The following is a 16467-nucleotide window of genomic DNA, read 5'->3' as shown; positions in this document are numbered from 1 at the left end:
TGGATTTTCCTAGCCCTTCCTACAAAAATAGCTTCTGACAACCTAACTTCTCCTCAGGTTCCACCAAGAGTTGTCCGCTCTGGCCTGACAGTCTTCAGACTGTCGGGAGCCCTCGTCAGACAAAAGGGTTTGAGAGCAGGCTGCAGAGGCAACTGCAGATGCAGGCGACTGTCTTCTAGCAAGCTCTGCAGTCCAAGTGGACAGTTTTCAGAAAGATACTGGCAGCGCAGCATCATCTTCTTCTGAAAACGACTATCAGTCGGATTGCTTGCAGTGTTATTGTTAAGTCCGTCAAAGTTATCGTCTCATTGTCAAGGGTACAGGTCATTGCTTAGTTTGGTTTTTAAACTTGGAGGCATGGATATGTCCTCCAACCAGGACCTCAGAAAAGAGATCTAGTTGCGTCTCATGGAATTTGGATGTAGTATTAAAATGGCTCTCAGGTCCATCCTTCAAGCCACTCCGTTCTATCCCTCTCAGAGACCCTACCAGGAAGACACTCTTTTTGGTGGCATTGGCAACTGCCAAGAGTATTAGTGAGCTACAAGCAATAGACAAAAGAGTGGGCTTTTCACAAGGGGACGCAGTCTGCACTTTCTCTCTAGGGTTCCTTTCCAAGAACGAGGATCCTTCCAGACCCTGGCCTCGTTCATTCACCATTAAGAACCTAATGGATATTCTTGGATCAGAGGAAAAAGAGAGATCCCTTTGCCCTGTGAGAGCTCTCAGGTACTACCTGCATCAAACAGAGATCAGGGGACCTCTAACAAGCTCTGGTGTTCTGTAAGGAACCCGTCTAGACCTCTCTCGAAGAATGCCAGCTCCTTTTTCCTGAGAGATATGATCTCTGAAGCACGCTCCCAGATTCAAAAGGAGGCTTACCTTCAATTGAGGTTAAGGCTCTTGAGGTGAGGGCAGTTCACATTTAAAGGATGTGGAAACCATTTTTGAGAACTGTAGCACGTTAGGACCTTTATCTGTGACTGGCGTGGTTTTGGGAAAGGAAGGATAGGGGGCTATCTGTCCCTCTTACTATCTCCTCGCCATGGTATAAGGTTTTGAGTTTAAAGGAAGCCCCGGGGGTACATTGTACCTGGAGTACCCACCAGTGTTTAGCAGCCTGGGGTGTGGTTTTTATTATATTGTAGGTGACAGCATTTTTTTTTTTACTTTGATGTGGCCTACCTCCAGGGCAGGGACACATTTTAAACTTTGCTAGCATTCAGAGAACTTCTTATGCTACAAAGTTCCCACTAATGTAGGGGCGACCCTTGGCTCACCGCCACCCCACTACAAACTAAGATGAGCGCCAACCTGAGGCAGTATCTGCCTGTAGTAGCTCTCTTAACAGGTAAGGAAACAACAAGCATTTGTTAAATGCTAGCAAGTTTTCTGTTTCAGATTCATTACTCTCCTTATTGTTTTGAAATAGAATATGTCCATGTATCCCACCTTCTTGCAATGTGGAATAGCTATATAATTACTTGGTAAGTTACTTATATAAAAATGACATTTTTATGATAAAGTTTTATGTATACTTACCAAGTAATTACATGATCGGAGCCCTCCCTCCTCCCCTTACATGGATGTCAGGGCACAAAATGAATTGAAGCTTTCTGCTAAGTAGTTGCTATCGGTACCCGGAAGTGGACAGGGTCTTGTCACCTACACAAAACAATTGACCACTACTGTGAATTTTGAATTCTTAGGCTGCCGTGGTTGAAAACCTATTGCTATGCAATTACTTGGTAAGCACAGTATATATAAAACTATTTTATCATAAAAATGTCATTTGGTCTGACCTGGAGAAGCTTTGTGACTTTGTTTTGTAAACTTTTGAAGAATCTGTGTCTGATTTGTTTTTAGTGATTCATCCAAATTGATTTATTGTAGAAGATATTTGCATACAAGACAGTTTGCCTTGTTGAGGTTGAACATTGTTAAGGGTGAGCGTGAGGTGTTGTGGATGATGATTTGCATGGTCATCATACTCGGTCCATTTTACTTATGGGTTAAGGTTTAGCCACAACTGAGAATTTGCACTGCCACTCTTGTTGGCCTAATTTTAAATAACTGTATAAAACATAAGGGTAGGTTCAGGTTTTTTATTGATATTTGAGTTTTTCAAATTATGGAATGTGCTACCAACCAAAGTTTTTTGTTTGCTTTATTGCTCTTCAGAGAAAAAGCTTAGGTTTCTTGTTATGATTGCTCAGAGGAGAAACAACATTTCATTTGACTATTTACAATAAAGGAAAGAGTTTAAACATTTGAAAAAAATCTAGAGAGATTTAGTAGAATTTGAGAAAGTGGTGGTGGAAATGTTGAAAAGGTGGAAGTGAGAAATGGGGAGGAGAAGACTGAAAATAGTTTAAGCTGATACATATTGTTTCATTATTCTGATAATTTCCAGGAAATATCATGATGTATAAACCAAAATCCAATACCAGCATTATTCAGATGCAATGTGGAACTTTTATTGAGTTCCAAAATCAGATCTAGCGTAATTGCTTTCTATGATTGCAGCAAGCGTTATGTAAGTCTGCATAAGAGAGGGCCTTAACAAGGTAATCCCCTTACCCCTTGAGGTTGGAACTAATCTGAAAGTAATCTGCCTCATGTAATCCTTAAAAGGATTTCTTCTGACAGGAATACAAACCTATGCTTTCATAAATGGAATTTCTCATGCTAGGCCTGTGAGCCATGCAACTTGAGTGTCTGTCTCGTCCTCTGTTCTCAATTGTATTAGTGCCCAGTTGTTACTGCATGTTCTCCCGTTATGACCATGTTTTCTGCTCTGTACAGTTGCTCTTTTTTTTTTTTTTTTTTTTTTACCCCCCCCAGTTGCCAAGTGATTGCAGAATTTGCAGAAATTCATGAGGTTGTGGGACGCAAGGTTGTTATAGTCTGCTTTCTTTCTTTGTGGTGTGAACCACATGGGTGACCTCCTTTGTCTGTGTTGTGAGCCCGTGTCTTGTATTTTGGGTGCTGTGGAGGAAATTAAGCCTGAATTCAGGCGTCGTGTTAGCAAAGGCAAGCCATATAGGAAATTTGTCCCTGATAGCAGTGGATCCACATTCCCCTATAATTTGTAAACATATTTTTCACTGAACAGTGTGAAAGTAAGGTTTATATGTATTAATCGGGATATGATTTAATACACAGAATGAAAAGCTAGTTAAAATACCAAGACTTGTAATTCATTCCAGAGAGTAAGTGTAAGAGAAAGACAGAGTAAGTGGTGAAAATAAAAAATATTTTAAAAGTAAAGTGATTAGATAAATGGATAAATGAAAGAAATAATAAATGAGGAGAAATGAAAATCATGAATGAAAATGATACCGGCAAATGAATTCTGAGGTATGTAAGGAGAGAACAAGAGAGGGAAAAAATCTTGTTTGTTGCAAATCACACTGATCCTGATGTGGCAGTGTTTTTATTTTATGAATACTTTTTCTTTATTGTAATTCATTAAAAAATGGAAAACGATAACAGTAAATTGTCAGATGGTGAAATTGGCCAAAAATAATATGCTGTCATGGAAATCTCGGTGGTAAACAAAAAAATACTGAATGGATACTGATTACAGGATCTTGGAGCCAGCATTACTGGGTAGGCCTTAGGTTTTGTTAGCATTTATTTAGTCCCAGTGCTATTCCTTTATGCCTCTTTAGAGTTTATTTCTTATGTCTTGAACCATTTACCTAATGTCCAACCTCTTTAACTTTACCTTGCATTGTTATTCTGATCTCATGCAAGAATAAATGTATAGGGCAGGACCTATTAGTGGCGTGAAATGTGACTTGAGTGGTTTCATTAAACTGGTATTGTAATGTAGGAGGTAATTAAAAAATTACTTTTTCTTGTGGTTATATTGTTTTTATAATATAATATTTTTTTAATTCACTGGTAATTTGAGTCATTTTCTGATGTTGATATCTTCTGTTTTCAGGTAAGCAAAAGGGTAAAAATTCCTCTGCCAGCCATGACCCCCAAAAGCAGAATAGCCGAAGTGCTTGGTATCCGACCATGTAAGCCATGGCAGCTTACTCCAACCATGCAACCTCCAAATACAAAAGAGCAGCTCAATGGACGTCGAGATAATTCTGCTCTGCCAAATTTGTCTCTCCTTGGTGTAAATGCTGAGGTGGACATCAGCATGGAGTAAGTTTGTGTATATTGTTGCAATTTGTCTTGTCTTTATTCAGCAACAGCTCTGCAGGCAACATCATTGAACAGGTAGTACAAATTTGGTTTGATTTCTTCTTCCACCCTTTGGTCAGTGATATGATGACGGTGAAGCACATTGAAAGGTAATTCTGTTGAAATATTCATTTTCTTAATTTTGGATATCAACTCACTAACAAGTCTTTATGTATTATTAGTATAGTGTTTGTGTAGTTAGTGTAGGTAGAGCATTTCTTTTACTGGGTGCATTTTCATTTTGAGAAATTGCCTGTGTGATTGGTTGTGCTTTTAATTGCAGAAGTAAATTGTGCTTGTTGTTCTCATCACAGAACACACTTAAAACAAAAAATTATATGTTGCTTGTGTACTTTTTATTTTTACAGTTAAGATAATGATAAGTTTTGTTACTGGTAGATGCTGCTTCATTCAGAAATGAAATTAATTCAAGTTATAAACATATGAATGAACATACAGAGCAGTTCCATTTTCAGTTGTTTAAATTATTGTGAAGATTATTAGTGGTATGAGAGTTACAGTTAGTATTCTTTGTTGCATAGATTTTGTATTGCTTTTGTTTAGCCATTTCGCTCTCTGAAAGAGAACCAAAATACTGTAGTGCAGTGTGAGAAGCAGAAAATTTTATTTGCTGCGATATGAGAATTTACTAGCACTCATCTGGAAGGAGCACAAGGATAGAAAAGACATAATTTTTACAAGCTTTGGTCCATGAATGGTAAGTGACTGTTATGGTATGTACATTAAACTTGCTTTGATAGCAGTGGGTACTGCTGTATGGTGGATGGCACATATATTTAAGGATTGTCTATTTCAAGGAAAGCATTGTAAAAATCATTACAGGGATTAGTGAAGACAGCGTGTGAAAGGATGATACTCACAGCGGAGCTCTGTATTTTATGAATGATAAGTTAGAATGGTGGGAAAGTCAGGAGATTTATGTCAGGAATTTTTTACCACCAGAATTTTGTAGTTATAGATGACTTGACTAAGAAAATAAGTCTGTATTTGTTAGTTTCCTTTTATAAATTAATTTGCCATCATCATGCTCACCCCAGACATTCCAAATTTTCCACTTTGAAACAAAAGTCTTGTTTTAACATTTTTTGTTTGCTTTTGATGCAAATTACATTAGACAAAGCCCCAACTTTACCTACATCCTTATCAGTTACAGTACATGTAATTTTAACATATTTAGAAACAAAGCTACATAACATTGGTTCAGTAGCTATAAACAGAGGTTACTTAACCTTTGGTGTACTAGAATACTGCTTAGTATGTCATGTGGTGAATGAAAACTTGAGGCAATGCTTGTCATTTTAATAGAAAATAATGATTTTTCTTTTTAAGAGTACATAGGTTATAAATAAAACAGGTTATATGACAGGTGTTGACTAGTTTTAAATGCCATGTGACATAAAGTGATGCCTATGCCCAATGGAGCTGATCTCTCTCATACAAACCACTCCTAATTAATCTTCCCATACTGCAGGTTCTGTATTTCATAATATGTACACAAGTCAGCTGTCACAGTCGTAATTCCTTATCAACCCTTATACAAGTCCTTCCCTTTCACATCCATCCCAATAAAAGTACAGAAATACAGTCAGTTATCCGAACCCCAGATGCAAGAGGAAGAATAAAATAGACCCTTTCTTGGAGTGTAATATGTATTCTTGATATATTACAAAAAATCCACTGAAAAAAAACATGATTATTGTTCATATTCTTTGTGCACAAGCAAGTAAAATCACACTTTTTATTGGAAGACAATCTGATGAAGATGGCTCTTTTTAAACAGTTATGTTTAATGTTTATATCCATTTGGAAGCACTGGAATCCTTAGGTCATTTTGTTTATTTGGAGGATACAAAGTTTTTTGAAAGGGACTACGGAAGAAATAAAGTCTCAAGGGCCTTTTATTGGGTACCCCATAGTGTACTGTGCATGTCACACTTTAGATGATACTAAAGGTTCCCTGCAGCATTCTTTCAGTTCCAGCTGCATTCCTCTCTGCCTTTTAATTATCCTGCTCCCTGTGGCTTCCTCACATTTAGCTATCCAACTTGTTAAACATACCTTGATCCAATTTTTACATTGCTAATAAGTACCAATCCTGTAGGTAACTGTATGGAAGTAGTAATATGACCCAGTTGTTACAAATTAGTGAATAGCAATAACAAAATTCCCAGTAGGTTTTGAAACTCATAATGAATTAAGACATTGTTAGCTCAGAATGAATTAATGCCTTGTTAGAGGCCAGTTGTCAGCCAGGACAAATTTGAGTGGGTTGAGTTATGTCAGTAAGGGTATATGGAAATCATAAAAAAGACAGGGCTAAAACTAAAAATGATTTTAGGTTTATTGTGGGTGGTCCTTGTTTTTCTGGATCCAACAAGTTGGTGTGACAGGAGATAACGAAAGCACATTTGTAAGGCTATTGATGACGAAGTTTGTATTGAACAAACAAGTTCATGAGATGGGTTGGCCATAAGTAGCTAGCAGTCTCTAAGTTGGCTGGGGTGTGAAGAATCCCATGGTATATACTTACTGTAGGTGTTGGAACAACAGTAGGAAAAAAGCATGAACATCCCTTACATGGTTTAACTCTTAATGGACGGGAATCCTCATATGAGATTCTATAATAGATTTAGGATGATGGACAGGAATCCTCATACAAGTATCAATATTACGTGCCATTCTGTTGGGATGAGTTTAGCGGGAAAAATGTTCATAGCACTTCGGTAGGCCATAAATGACTTATAGCAACTATTTAGCTTGGCTCAGGAGAGACAGCGATCAGTATGCCTTGAGATTTCAGAGGGGAATTTACTGCCTCTCTGCTGCTCCAGGACTTCTTTTTATTTATTTGCTCATAAATGTACCCAGAGATTGCTGTTGGTTTTAGTTCTTATCTTTGATGATAGTTTGTCAGCTACAATTGTAATTTTGGAAAGAAATATTAGAAAAAACATGTATACCTCACAAAAAGTTACTGCATCTCCCCATCTCAGTAAATCTCACAAATTTTTTACAACAAATATACTCAGAATTTGTTACCGATTTTAGTTCTTATCTGGTATGGTAGTGTGTGAGCTGTAATTATAATTGTACAAAATAAAATAAAATAAATTGTTAGAAAAACATGCATAACTAGGTAAAATCAACATTTTTACAAGAGTCTTGTAAAAGAGGCCCCACACAGTGTTCTAAATAGTCACTCAATTTCCCGTGGAAGGTAGGGAAAAATTTTTAGTTTTTTATACACCATGTGCAGTTGCATATCTTCCTCTTTCCATTGATGTGTTTTTTCTTAAATTGGCCAAGCTTAAAATTTGCCCCGGTCTGGGTGTTGCTTGATATGTATTTAGCCTATCCCTTAAGGATTAATGGTAGGATGGGACCCAAATGGCTCTGGGGATGTGATAGGAAGATGCAGATTGGGCAAAAATAGACAAAGAAGGATAAGCTGTTCTGAATTTCTGCTAAAGCCAAGGATTAAAATTGCAAAGTACAGTACCATTTTTAAGAACCCTAGAGAGTAGTGGGGAAGTTGAAGCAGATTGATATTGTGATAAGTAAAGACAACATAGAAATAGTTGATGCATGCTTAATGCAACATATCTTGGTATGAGCTTTGAAACTGAGTCATAGGAAGGTGAAGAAAGAAACTATAAGAACAAAGACATGGAAACTGTAAGTGAAGCAAGAAAGGAGCATCAGGAAGTGTCATCAAATACAGCATAAAAAAGTTGTGTGGAAACTGCTAAAGGGTCGTATATGCAGCAAAAAGAGTATGCATTGTGACTTTTAGGAATAGATATATAGAGAGTGGTATAGATATTTATGGTGCATTGAAGAGAAAATAAGAACCTTCAATCTCATTAGAGGACAGGCAGGGGAGAGAACTGAGATTGTATAAGAAGAGGAGGGGCTAAAAAGTAGGTAGCACACACACAAGAGGAATTGGGAGGGATGGAATCAGTTTCTTAACTTGACAGAGGGTACAGATCTGAATTTAGCAGAGGGTAAAGAGTCTGTTATTCAGGATAGCAAAGTAGCTGAGAATAGATGAAAGATATTTGAAAGGGGCAAATATATAAAAGTTACTAATGGAAAAATAATTTTAAGAGAAAGATAGGATTGAAGTATTCTGAAAATAGATTGAATTAAGAAAATGAACAAAACCTGGTGGATGATAGTTTGTAAAGGGATTGTTAGAGAATATAACATCTGAATGGGTTGAAGTAAACTTGCAAAAATGAGAAGTGGAAAATGGCCTTCTGGAATAACAAGCAATTTACTTGAAGCAGTTTAGTGTTGGTCATCAATGGGCTGACTAGAGTACAGTATCTAGAAGCCTGATAGAGAAAATAATAGTACCATATGAGTAGAAAAAGAGCAACAATAATGTGCAAAGAACAAGATAAGCAGCAGTATGTAACTTAACAGAGGAAAGGCTGAGGAAAATTAAAATGATTCTCAACGTAACTTCATGCTCGACAAGATGACAAAATAGTCATTGTTTAAGAAGGCATCCACAGGAAAAATTCATATGTAGGGGAGGGGATTATAGCACTCTACTGAAGATCTTGACAGACTAACAAGCTATGCAAAAGAAAACTAGGTGATAGGACAATGACCATTGGAATGGTATGGGAAAGGTAAATGTGAGCTCAGTACTGTTTACTAAATATAAGTGTTACAAGAGATGCTGAGGATTGCAAAATATTCCTGGTTTAAGAGGTTTATGTTGCCTTAAAGGTATAAGGAGGACTAAAGGGCAAGAGGGAAGGTGGAGCACTGTGTTGCAGTAGTTGAGTCTTAGAAGAGGTAGAACATTTTTGTTACTGAAGGAGGCAGCGTGAAAGACTAGAAGTAGTTTGGAAAAATTCAAAAGATATTGTAAGACTATTGGCAAATAAAAGATGTCTCTTTACTAAATAGGGTAAATTTTTTTATTCAAAAATAAGTCCAGATGAGAAGTTGGCAAGAACAAAGAAAAAAGTAAGGATTTTGAAGTGACCTAAATAACATTTAAAGATTTATTACTAGATTTTAATGTGAAGATTATATATATATATATTATAAATAATGAAGTAACAAAGATATGTAAATCAGCTGAAAAATAGACCAAATCTAAAAAATTGTGATTGTTGCTGGTTAGATGTAATGAGAATCGTTACTGTAAGTTAGTTGAAGATGATCAAGCACATTGCTAGATGCTTTTAGAGCCTCCTTGAAAGATTTTTATCATAAATAACAAGTGAAAAATGGAGTAAGGTAAAGTTAAGAATTCAGATAAAGAGCAATGCATTTTTGGCTGAGGAGATGCTGCAAAGAAGTTTCAGTTCCATCTGCAGTATGCCATACAAGGTACTCTGTAAGCACATCTAGAGGAATGAAGTGAGGAAAAAATAAGGAAAAGTTAGTCAGAAAAGTAGTAGATGTGTATGTAGCAGAATGAAGACTTGGGGGAAGGGCATAGGTGAACTGCTAGACCAAATGGGAATTTAGGTAGAGTTCTTATAGAAGTGAAAGGATTCAGTCTTTCACTAATTGCCAGTCATGTAGATCAAGTTATGATGAATTTTTTTTGTAATAGTTTGTTACTGATTTGTGTGTATGATACTTGCTTTTGTTGTATTACATCTAGGACAGTCTTTATCATATTGTCTCATATGAATGTTTCTTTTAACATGCCTTTTTGAAGAGCATATTACCATGCATTGACTCTGGATTTGGAGTAGCTAGCTTTTTGGGTTTGGGAGTGTCTGTTAATGTTCAGAGTTCAGGGGAATTTTTGGAGTGTTGGGTAGGTTTTGCCAAGACTAAAATCCATTATTCTTTTGATCATATAGTAAAACATTTAGAGAATGAACATCAGTTACGTATTAGTCTTTATATATGTGAAAATAGATTTGAATTGCACACTTGGTGTAAAGATTATAAGAGAAAAATAGTGATTATTGTTGGAACGTCTCCAGGTAGGAGAACGTAGTTCTCAGTGTTCAATATGGTTGCTGTTTTCACAGCAGAATTGTATGCCATCTTTTATGTTAAGGTTATAAAGATCTCTCAAAACTTCATAACTCGACAGATATAGTTGTCAGAAAAACACTTAAAAATTACTTCCCAAATTATTCCCTCTACGTAATAGTAGTTGAATATATTTCCTCCATTAACAATATAAAATTAGTACTAATGTTGACTTTTTTTTTTGCCTGCTCATTATTATTATTATTAAAGTAGTTTAACCAGACCACTGAGTTGCCTGCTCATATAGGCATTAGATGCACTGAGGGTCAGATAATGCAGCAAAGTCTTTATTCATGATGACTGCATCAAACAAAACTTACCATAAATGATAATTCACCTCCGAAGTCCATATTATTGAATAAAAAGGAATTTTCAAGTGATGAAATGGTTACTAACATGTAAAAGCAGGTTAATAAAACTCATTAAGGTGTAACAGTCATTACAAAAAAACAAGTTGTTTAGAAGTAGTATTGCCACTTAGTCCTTATTTAAAATGGTTGAAGAGGAAAATAACATTAAAAATCATCTCTGTAGTAGGTCCTGACAAATTTTTAGAGAAAATTGTTGAAAATCAGTTTTAAACAATGAAACTTAATACAGGCAGCCCCGGTTATCGGTGGGCTCTGTTATCGGCGATCCAGTTTTACAGCGCTTGTCCAGCGATGATTTTCGGCGCCAATATGTGCCAAATTCTGCTTATCAGTGCCAATACATACCTAACTTAGGCACCGATCTCCAGTTATAGGCACTGATACGCGCTGAAAATCAGCAATTTTCACTTATCGTCATGCCGTCAGAATGGAAACCTCGCCGATAACCTGGGACTGCCTGTCCTACAATGTTACAAGACCATCTCCTGACCTTTGAGGTCTGTGAAACAGTAATTGAAAGAAACCACTTTGAGGTAGAGAGAAAGTTGATCTTAAGAAAAGATAGTGACAGGGTCATTAATCAAATACATTCCCATTGATTTAGTCATATTGAGGATTGAGACAAGATGAAGCATTCAGCTGTGAGGACCAAATATTCACATTGTGAACAAATAACTGGGATAAAGGAAGCTTATGGCAACCAAGCAAAACTTAATTTTAAAATCAGAATTAGGCTTTTGAATCATATTTTATGTATCATGACTCTAATTTTTAAATATCTGTAACCTGAACTCTTAAAATGTTGATAAAGTGAGAGGTTATTACATTTTACTCAAAAACAAGAGAGTTGGGTGAAGAGAAAGAAATGGATAGAAATTGTATTGTAGGCTTTAAATATGGGTTGACGGCTTGGTATTCTCATTTAGATAAGCTCACTAGCTAATTTTTAAAAAATAAGGGTAAATATGTTAGGAGAGTGCATGCAACCAGCAGAATAATTATAGCAGAGGAGAGAGTAAGGATTGGGGAGGATTGAATGATCAACAAAATGTGAATAAGGAAAGAAGCAGACATTAGCTCATTGATAAAGAAAAAAGTATTGATTATAGTGCCTAGTGTGTTAACTTTGTCAAAATGAATTACTCCAGCTGTAGTGTATTCCTGATCCCAGCAAAATCTGTGTCATTTCTAAAGACCTACCATGAACTGTTAATATTGATAGCCTCATAGCAAACTTGCAAAGTGTCAGCAATAGTGCCTTGAACACTTAGAAGAGAGAGAGGTACCATGCCATAGTTAGGGTATCAATCTGGCTATATGATACCCCCATCTTACATATTACAGCTACAAAGAAAAACTCGGGGGAATAAATGGTCTTATAAAAGAAGCAGAGAAATTGGATAACATTTGTTTTGTGCCATAATGCACTTTAATCCATAAAACTAAAATGGCCAAAAGAATCTAAGGTACTGAAACTTCACTTTGAAATCTATCATCATAAGCTCGAGAAGTTTGGAGAAGTCCATTTCCTTTCATGCTACTATAATACTAGATGTGGGGTTAGTTGCTCTTACTCGCACATCAGATATCTTGTGCTTCTTCATTTATTCTATGCTTTTAATTACCAAAATTCTCTCAGTATATCATTCAGCATAAGTCAGGATATATGTGTATTATAGAAATTAGGCAACTTTTAGGGGCTTCCTGATGACCCATGATGCTGCTGTTTATTTCTTCGATATCACCACAGGAGTGAGTTCAGACTACCTAGCATGTAGAATCTAGTGTCATGGCCAAGTCAGATTCTTATCAGGATTCCATAGGTAAAGGCCATGGCAAAATAATGACCCACCCTTTTTTGCTAGAATCATTCTATGGGTATTGTTTAAGTGCTGAGCTATGTGGACAGTGATGTTCTTGATATTGAAGTAGAAATTGGTAAACAGTTTTCCATTTTAAAGGTTTAAGGGCTAGATAAAATCTAGCAGCTAGGCTGACTTTGTTTTATAATTACATGAGATCTTGTGCATTAATTTAGTCTTGACTTTTTAAATTTTTCACTTTTGGTTTCAGTACGAAGACCAGAAGATTTAGCTTTTTTCTTACAGTAATGGTTGATATTTAATAGTGGGTAAATCACAGCTACATTTCTTTGGTTAACTTTAATAGGTTATTAACCACAAACTACTGTAATTACTTGATGATAAATTTTTGTTTTATGATAGAAATTCCAAAAGAAACTTTTAATTTTATGGCATTTATTTCACAAAGCATTGAGACATGACAGTTTAAATTTTTTTATTACAATTATGTTAGATATGTTGGCTATGGTTTAAAGGTTTGAAAGACAATGGCTGTGTCACAATTATTCTTTTGTCGCTAGCCGCTTACTTTCATATGTGGTGGTGATTCATGATAGCTGGCCAGAAGGTTAAATTCTCAAAAGGTGAAAATTGGAATAAGAAAACAATCTAGACATATGGCAGTTAACTGGGAAGAGGTGAAAGGGAACAAGTTAAAAATGGAGTTCAGTGAACAATATATAACCACCCATGTTGACATTCATTGCAAATTTTAGGAGAGTGGAATCAGATAATTCATAAAGGTATTTAAGTGTAAATATATCAGATAGAGTGGTAGGATGATAAAAGAGAACATGTAAAGACTGAAAGGGAGCAGGATATTTGCAGAGGATTAGGAGTAAATTTGGGAGTCTTTGCAGCCAAGGTTGGATCTGTGATGGATAGAGCCAACTCACCTTAATTGACGAGGAGTGAAGATGTTACTTATGACTGAAAGAAAAAAGGCTGATGCTTTAGAATGTCATAAAAGTTGAAAGGATAGGAAATGTGGAGTTAGAAATTGTAAAAAGGTGAGCATATATGAAAGAATGGATCAGAGTGTTTTGAGATGGTTTGCACATGTGGAAAAAATGGAATTTGATATGTTTGATTCTTTTGGCAGGTGCTGGTAGACTTTCATTTTGCCTTTCAGCCTGTAGAATAGGTGTGAAATGATCTGTGGCCCAAAGAATCTGCTATCTTGATTTTTATTAAATTGGTAGGTGTTGGTGAAAGTAATGAACTACAGGTTTATGTATTTTATCTTTCTTTTGGGTTGGAGTGAACCTTTTACATTGTGAGCTGTAGATATCTTTGATACTAAAAAAAAATGTTGCTGTCAAATTGAGTTCTCAGTTGATTTGATACTGTGCTGTTGGAGGGCCTAACAGTTAGTTTCAGCAGTGATAACTACCAGTGACAGTGATGTTTATGGCAAATTTTTATTAATAGCTCCTTTAGCATGAGTTTCCATAATGTTGCACACATCCTTCTTACCAGCCTATCCTCCTGTGAATAAAGATCTGATGAGCATGAGGCCTGTTTAAGTTTACCATTTCTTGTGTATTGTACATGATTATTTAGCTGTTATGCAGTCATCTTTTAGGAGAATGGTTAAACCAAGATTAGGAATACTTTGGGGAAAGGGTGCTGTAGATCAGATTCCAATTATTTTGCAATGAATAAGAATGTCATGGACACTTACTAAAGATGATTTTTACAAGGAGAAAAGTGCAGTAGTGGTAAGAGAGTAATCCAGACCGAACCTTAGATAGATTGGAAATTTTCTATTAGTTTTTAATTTTGAAGTTACAGACTGTCTTGAATTCAAAATCCTATGTTTTCACTAGTGAATAATGTATTTAAAATTTCCTCTTTTACTCGAAGAAATTAGGTCTGCATATTTAAGAGGTTGATGTTAGTACCTTCCCATAATCCTATTTCTAGGATTTTGAAGTTTACAGCGGAGTGGTTGAGTCTCTAAGATCCTTATGTGAAAATGAAGAGCCAAGTGTATTAGCATTGTATTAAAAGCTAGTTTATTAGCAGTTTCTCAAGTACAGTTCAACTATAAGGAAGCTTTCTCACGGTACCCATTCATTATAAAATGTCCTGCCGTACTCACATTTCATTTTGCTTTAGTCAGGGAGAAGAGAAGGATAATGGAAGTTTTGATAGAATCTTTGCTAATAGATATTCCATTACAAGCAGTAACTGAACCTTTCTCAGGTGTTCAGGTAGTATGCCAAGATCTTATAGTATATAATGCAATGCCAAACACTTGTACACTATACTGTACATGACATTACTATACCACAGTATATAGTAACATCGCATTACTTACCTTACTCTCACACCTAGGAAGACAACAAGCAACCTTTTGGAATGATGGATTTTATCAGGCCTCTTGTGTGAAAAACTGTACAAAAGCTTTTCTATTGATTCTTGCCAGACAAGTTTAACAGAATTGTTGATGCTTTTCAATCTTCTATCCATTATTGCCAAGAACTGATGCCTTTACCATCATTTATATAGCAGTGCCTTTATAAGGGTTTAGAAATAAAATCAATTCTCACCACTCTCCTTTGTCTTGCAATTTCTGCATGCATTCCTGTGTGGTTGAGGTCTTCATTCTTACCGCCATGAGTTTATGGGCCTTCATATGGTGGTTGTCATGCTGTTTGTATATCTACTGCTCTATGCTGAAACTATCTCTGCCTGAAAGTTGGTTTATATTCCAGCCTCTGAACACACTGGCTGAGCAATTTCCTTATGTAATATTGTACTGCACATTAGCCTTTAAGTTTAACTTTTATAGCCACACCTGTAAATTTTTTTTTTTTTTTTACAAGGGCCTAACTCCTACTGTATAGCAGTAGATCCTTTGAAAGATAGTTGCATCATAATATTTTGTTTTATTTATTGTAATCATATTTATCAGTATACAGTAGTGTTGGATTCAACCTTACAACTTTTCAGTATCCTCATGGTCACTTTCTCCAACTACTTTTTTGGTCACTTTCTGCAACTACATCATTTCCTTTACTCTGTTTCCATTTTCCATAAACTAGACTTGGTATTGTTCACATTTATTTTCAATCCTTTCTCTATTCTGCTCTTTCATCTTTAGAAATTTCATTCTGTTTTTTTGTCATCTAGAATCTGGTACTGATCTATGATATATTAACAAGTAATTTTGAGTTAACTTGTCAGTTGGTACAAGAAGGTTGGTTTGTAGAGTCCATTGTTTGGAGGCTTTTGCAAGTTACTCAAACATCTGAGAATTTGTTACAATTCTCATATGTTCCATTAATAATAGTATTGTTGAAGCTTTAGAAGTTAACAGCAGTTATCTACCATAATTTTTAATCATTGTACTTCTTTGCTTTGTTCTGTATTGTCAAGCACAGTATTCATAATTATCATCTGAGCTTTTATGCCTGTTTCTTCATCACTACTAAGAAGTTTCACTTCATACAGTGCCTTCCAAGAAGTTCTAATTCAGGTAGTTAAGCCTACTCTTGCAAGCCTCTTACAATTCCGAGAGAGAGACTTTTATGGTAGGATTTCAAAGATTACATTGTACAGTACCATTTCTCTTGTAAGGAAGGGTCAGACAATAATGGAACATACTTGTTGTTGTCGTCCTCATATCTTTTGGTCCCTAACAGTCTTATTTGTTGCCAGTGATTTTTCTTTTTTTTTTTTACATAATCACGATTAGATGGTTATTCCTGAAGTTTCAGTTTATACTTAGCTCATTGTTTTATAAGATTGGTGCCTATCTTCTTGTTTCACCTTGTCTTTAGTGGTGACCAGGGGCTATGCAGTTACTTTGACTACATCACACTTCTGCTATCATATTTAGCTAATATGGCAATTCCTTTGACCACCCTGTAAATTCTTGTTTGGCAGCTTCTAGAAAAACAGATTAATGCCTTTTGGAACATCCATTTGTAGTTAGTAGATATGAATTACTTCGTTATGCCTGTTTAATAGATGAAATACTCGCC

General features: G+C 35.8%; 1 protein-coding gene across 1 annotated transcript in view; it reads left to right on the top strand.

The window, feature by feature from the left end:
- LOC136835178 (PHD and RING finger domain-containing protein 1) overlaps nucleotides 1-16467 on the top strand; it is a 150524-nt gene that overhangs the window by 58645 nt on the left and 75412 nt on the right. Inside the window, exon 8 of the mRNA XM_067098397.1 lies at nucleotides 3953-4164. Within this exon, the coding sequence (XP_066954498.1) occupies nucleotides 3953-4164 (212 nt within the window). The remainder of the gene's footprint in view (nucleotides 1-3952; nucleotides 4165-16467) is intronic.

The sequence above is a fragment of the Macrobrachium rosenbergii genome, chromosome 55, assembly GCF_040412425.1.
Source record: "Macrobrachium rosenbergii isolate ZJJX-2024 chromosome 55, ASM4041242v1, whole genome shotgun sequence".
Classification (NCBI taxonomy): Eukaryota; Metazoa; Arthropoda; class Malacostraca; order Decapoda; family Palaemonidae; genus Macrobrachium; species Macrobrachium rosenbergii.
The sequence above is the reverse complement of the archived record's forward strand: the minus strand, read 5'-3'. Positions and strand labels throughout refer to the sequence as shown.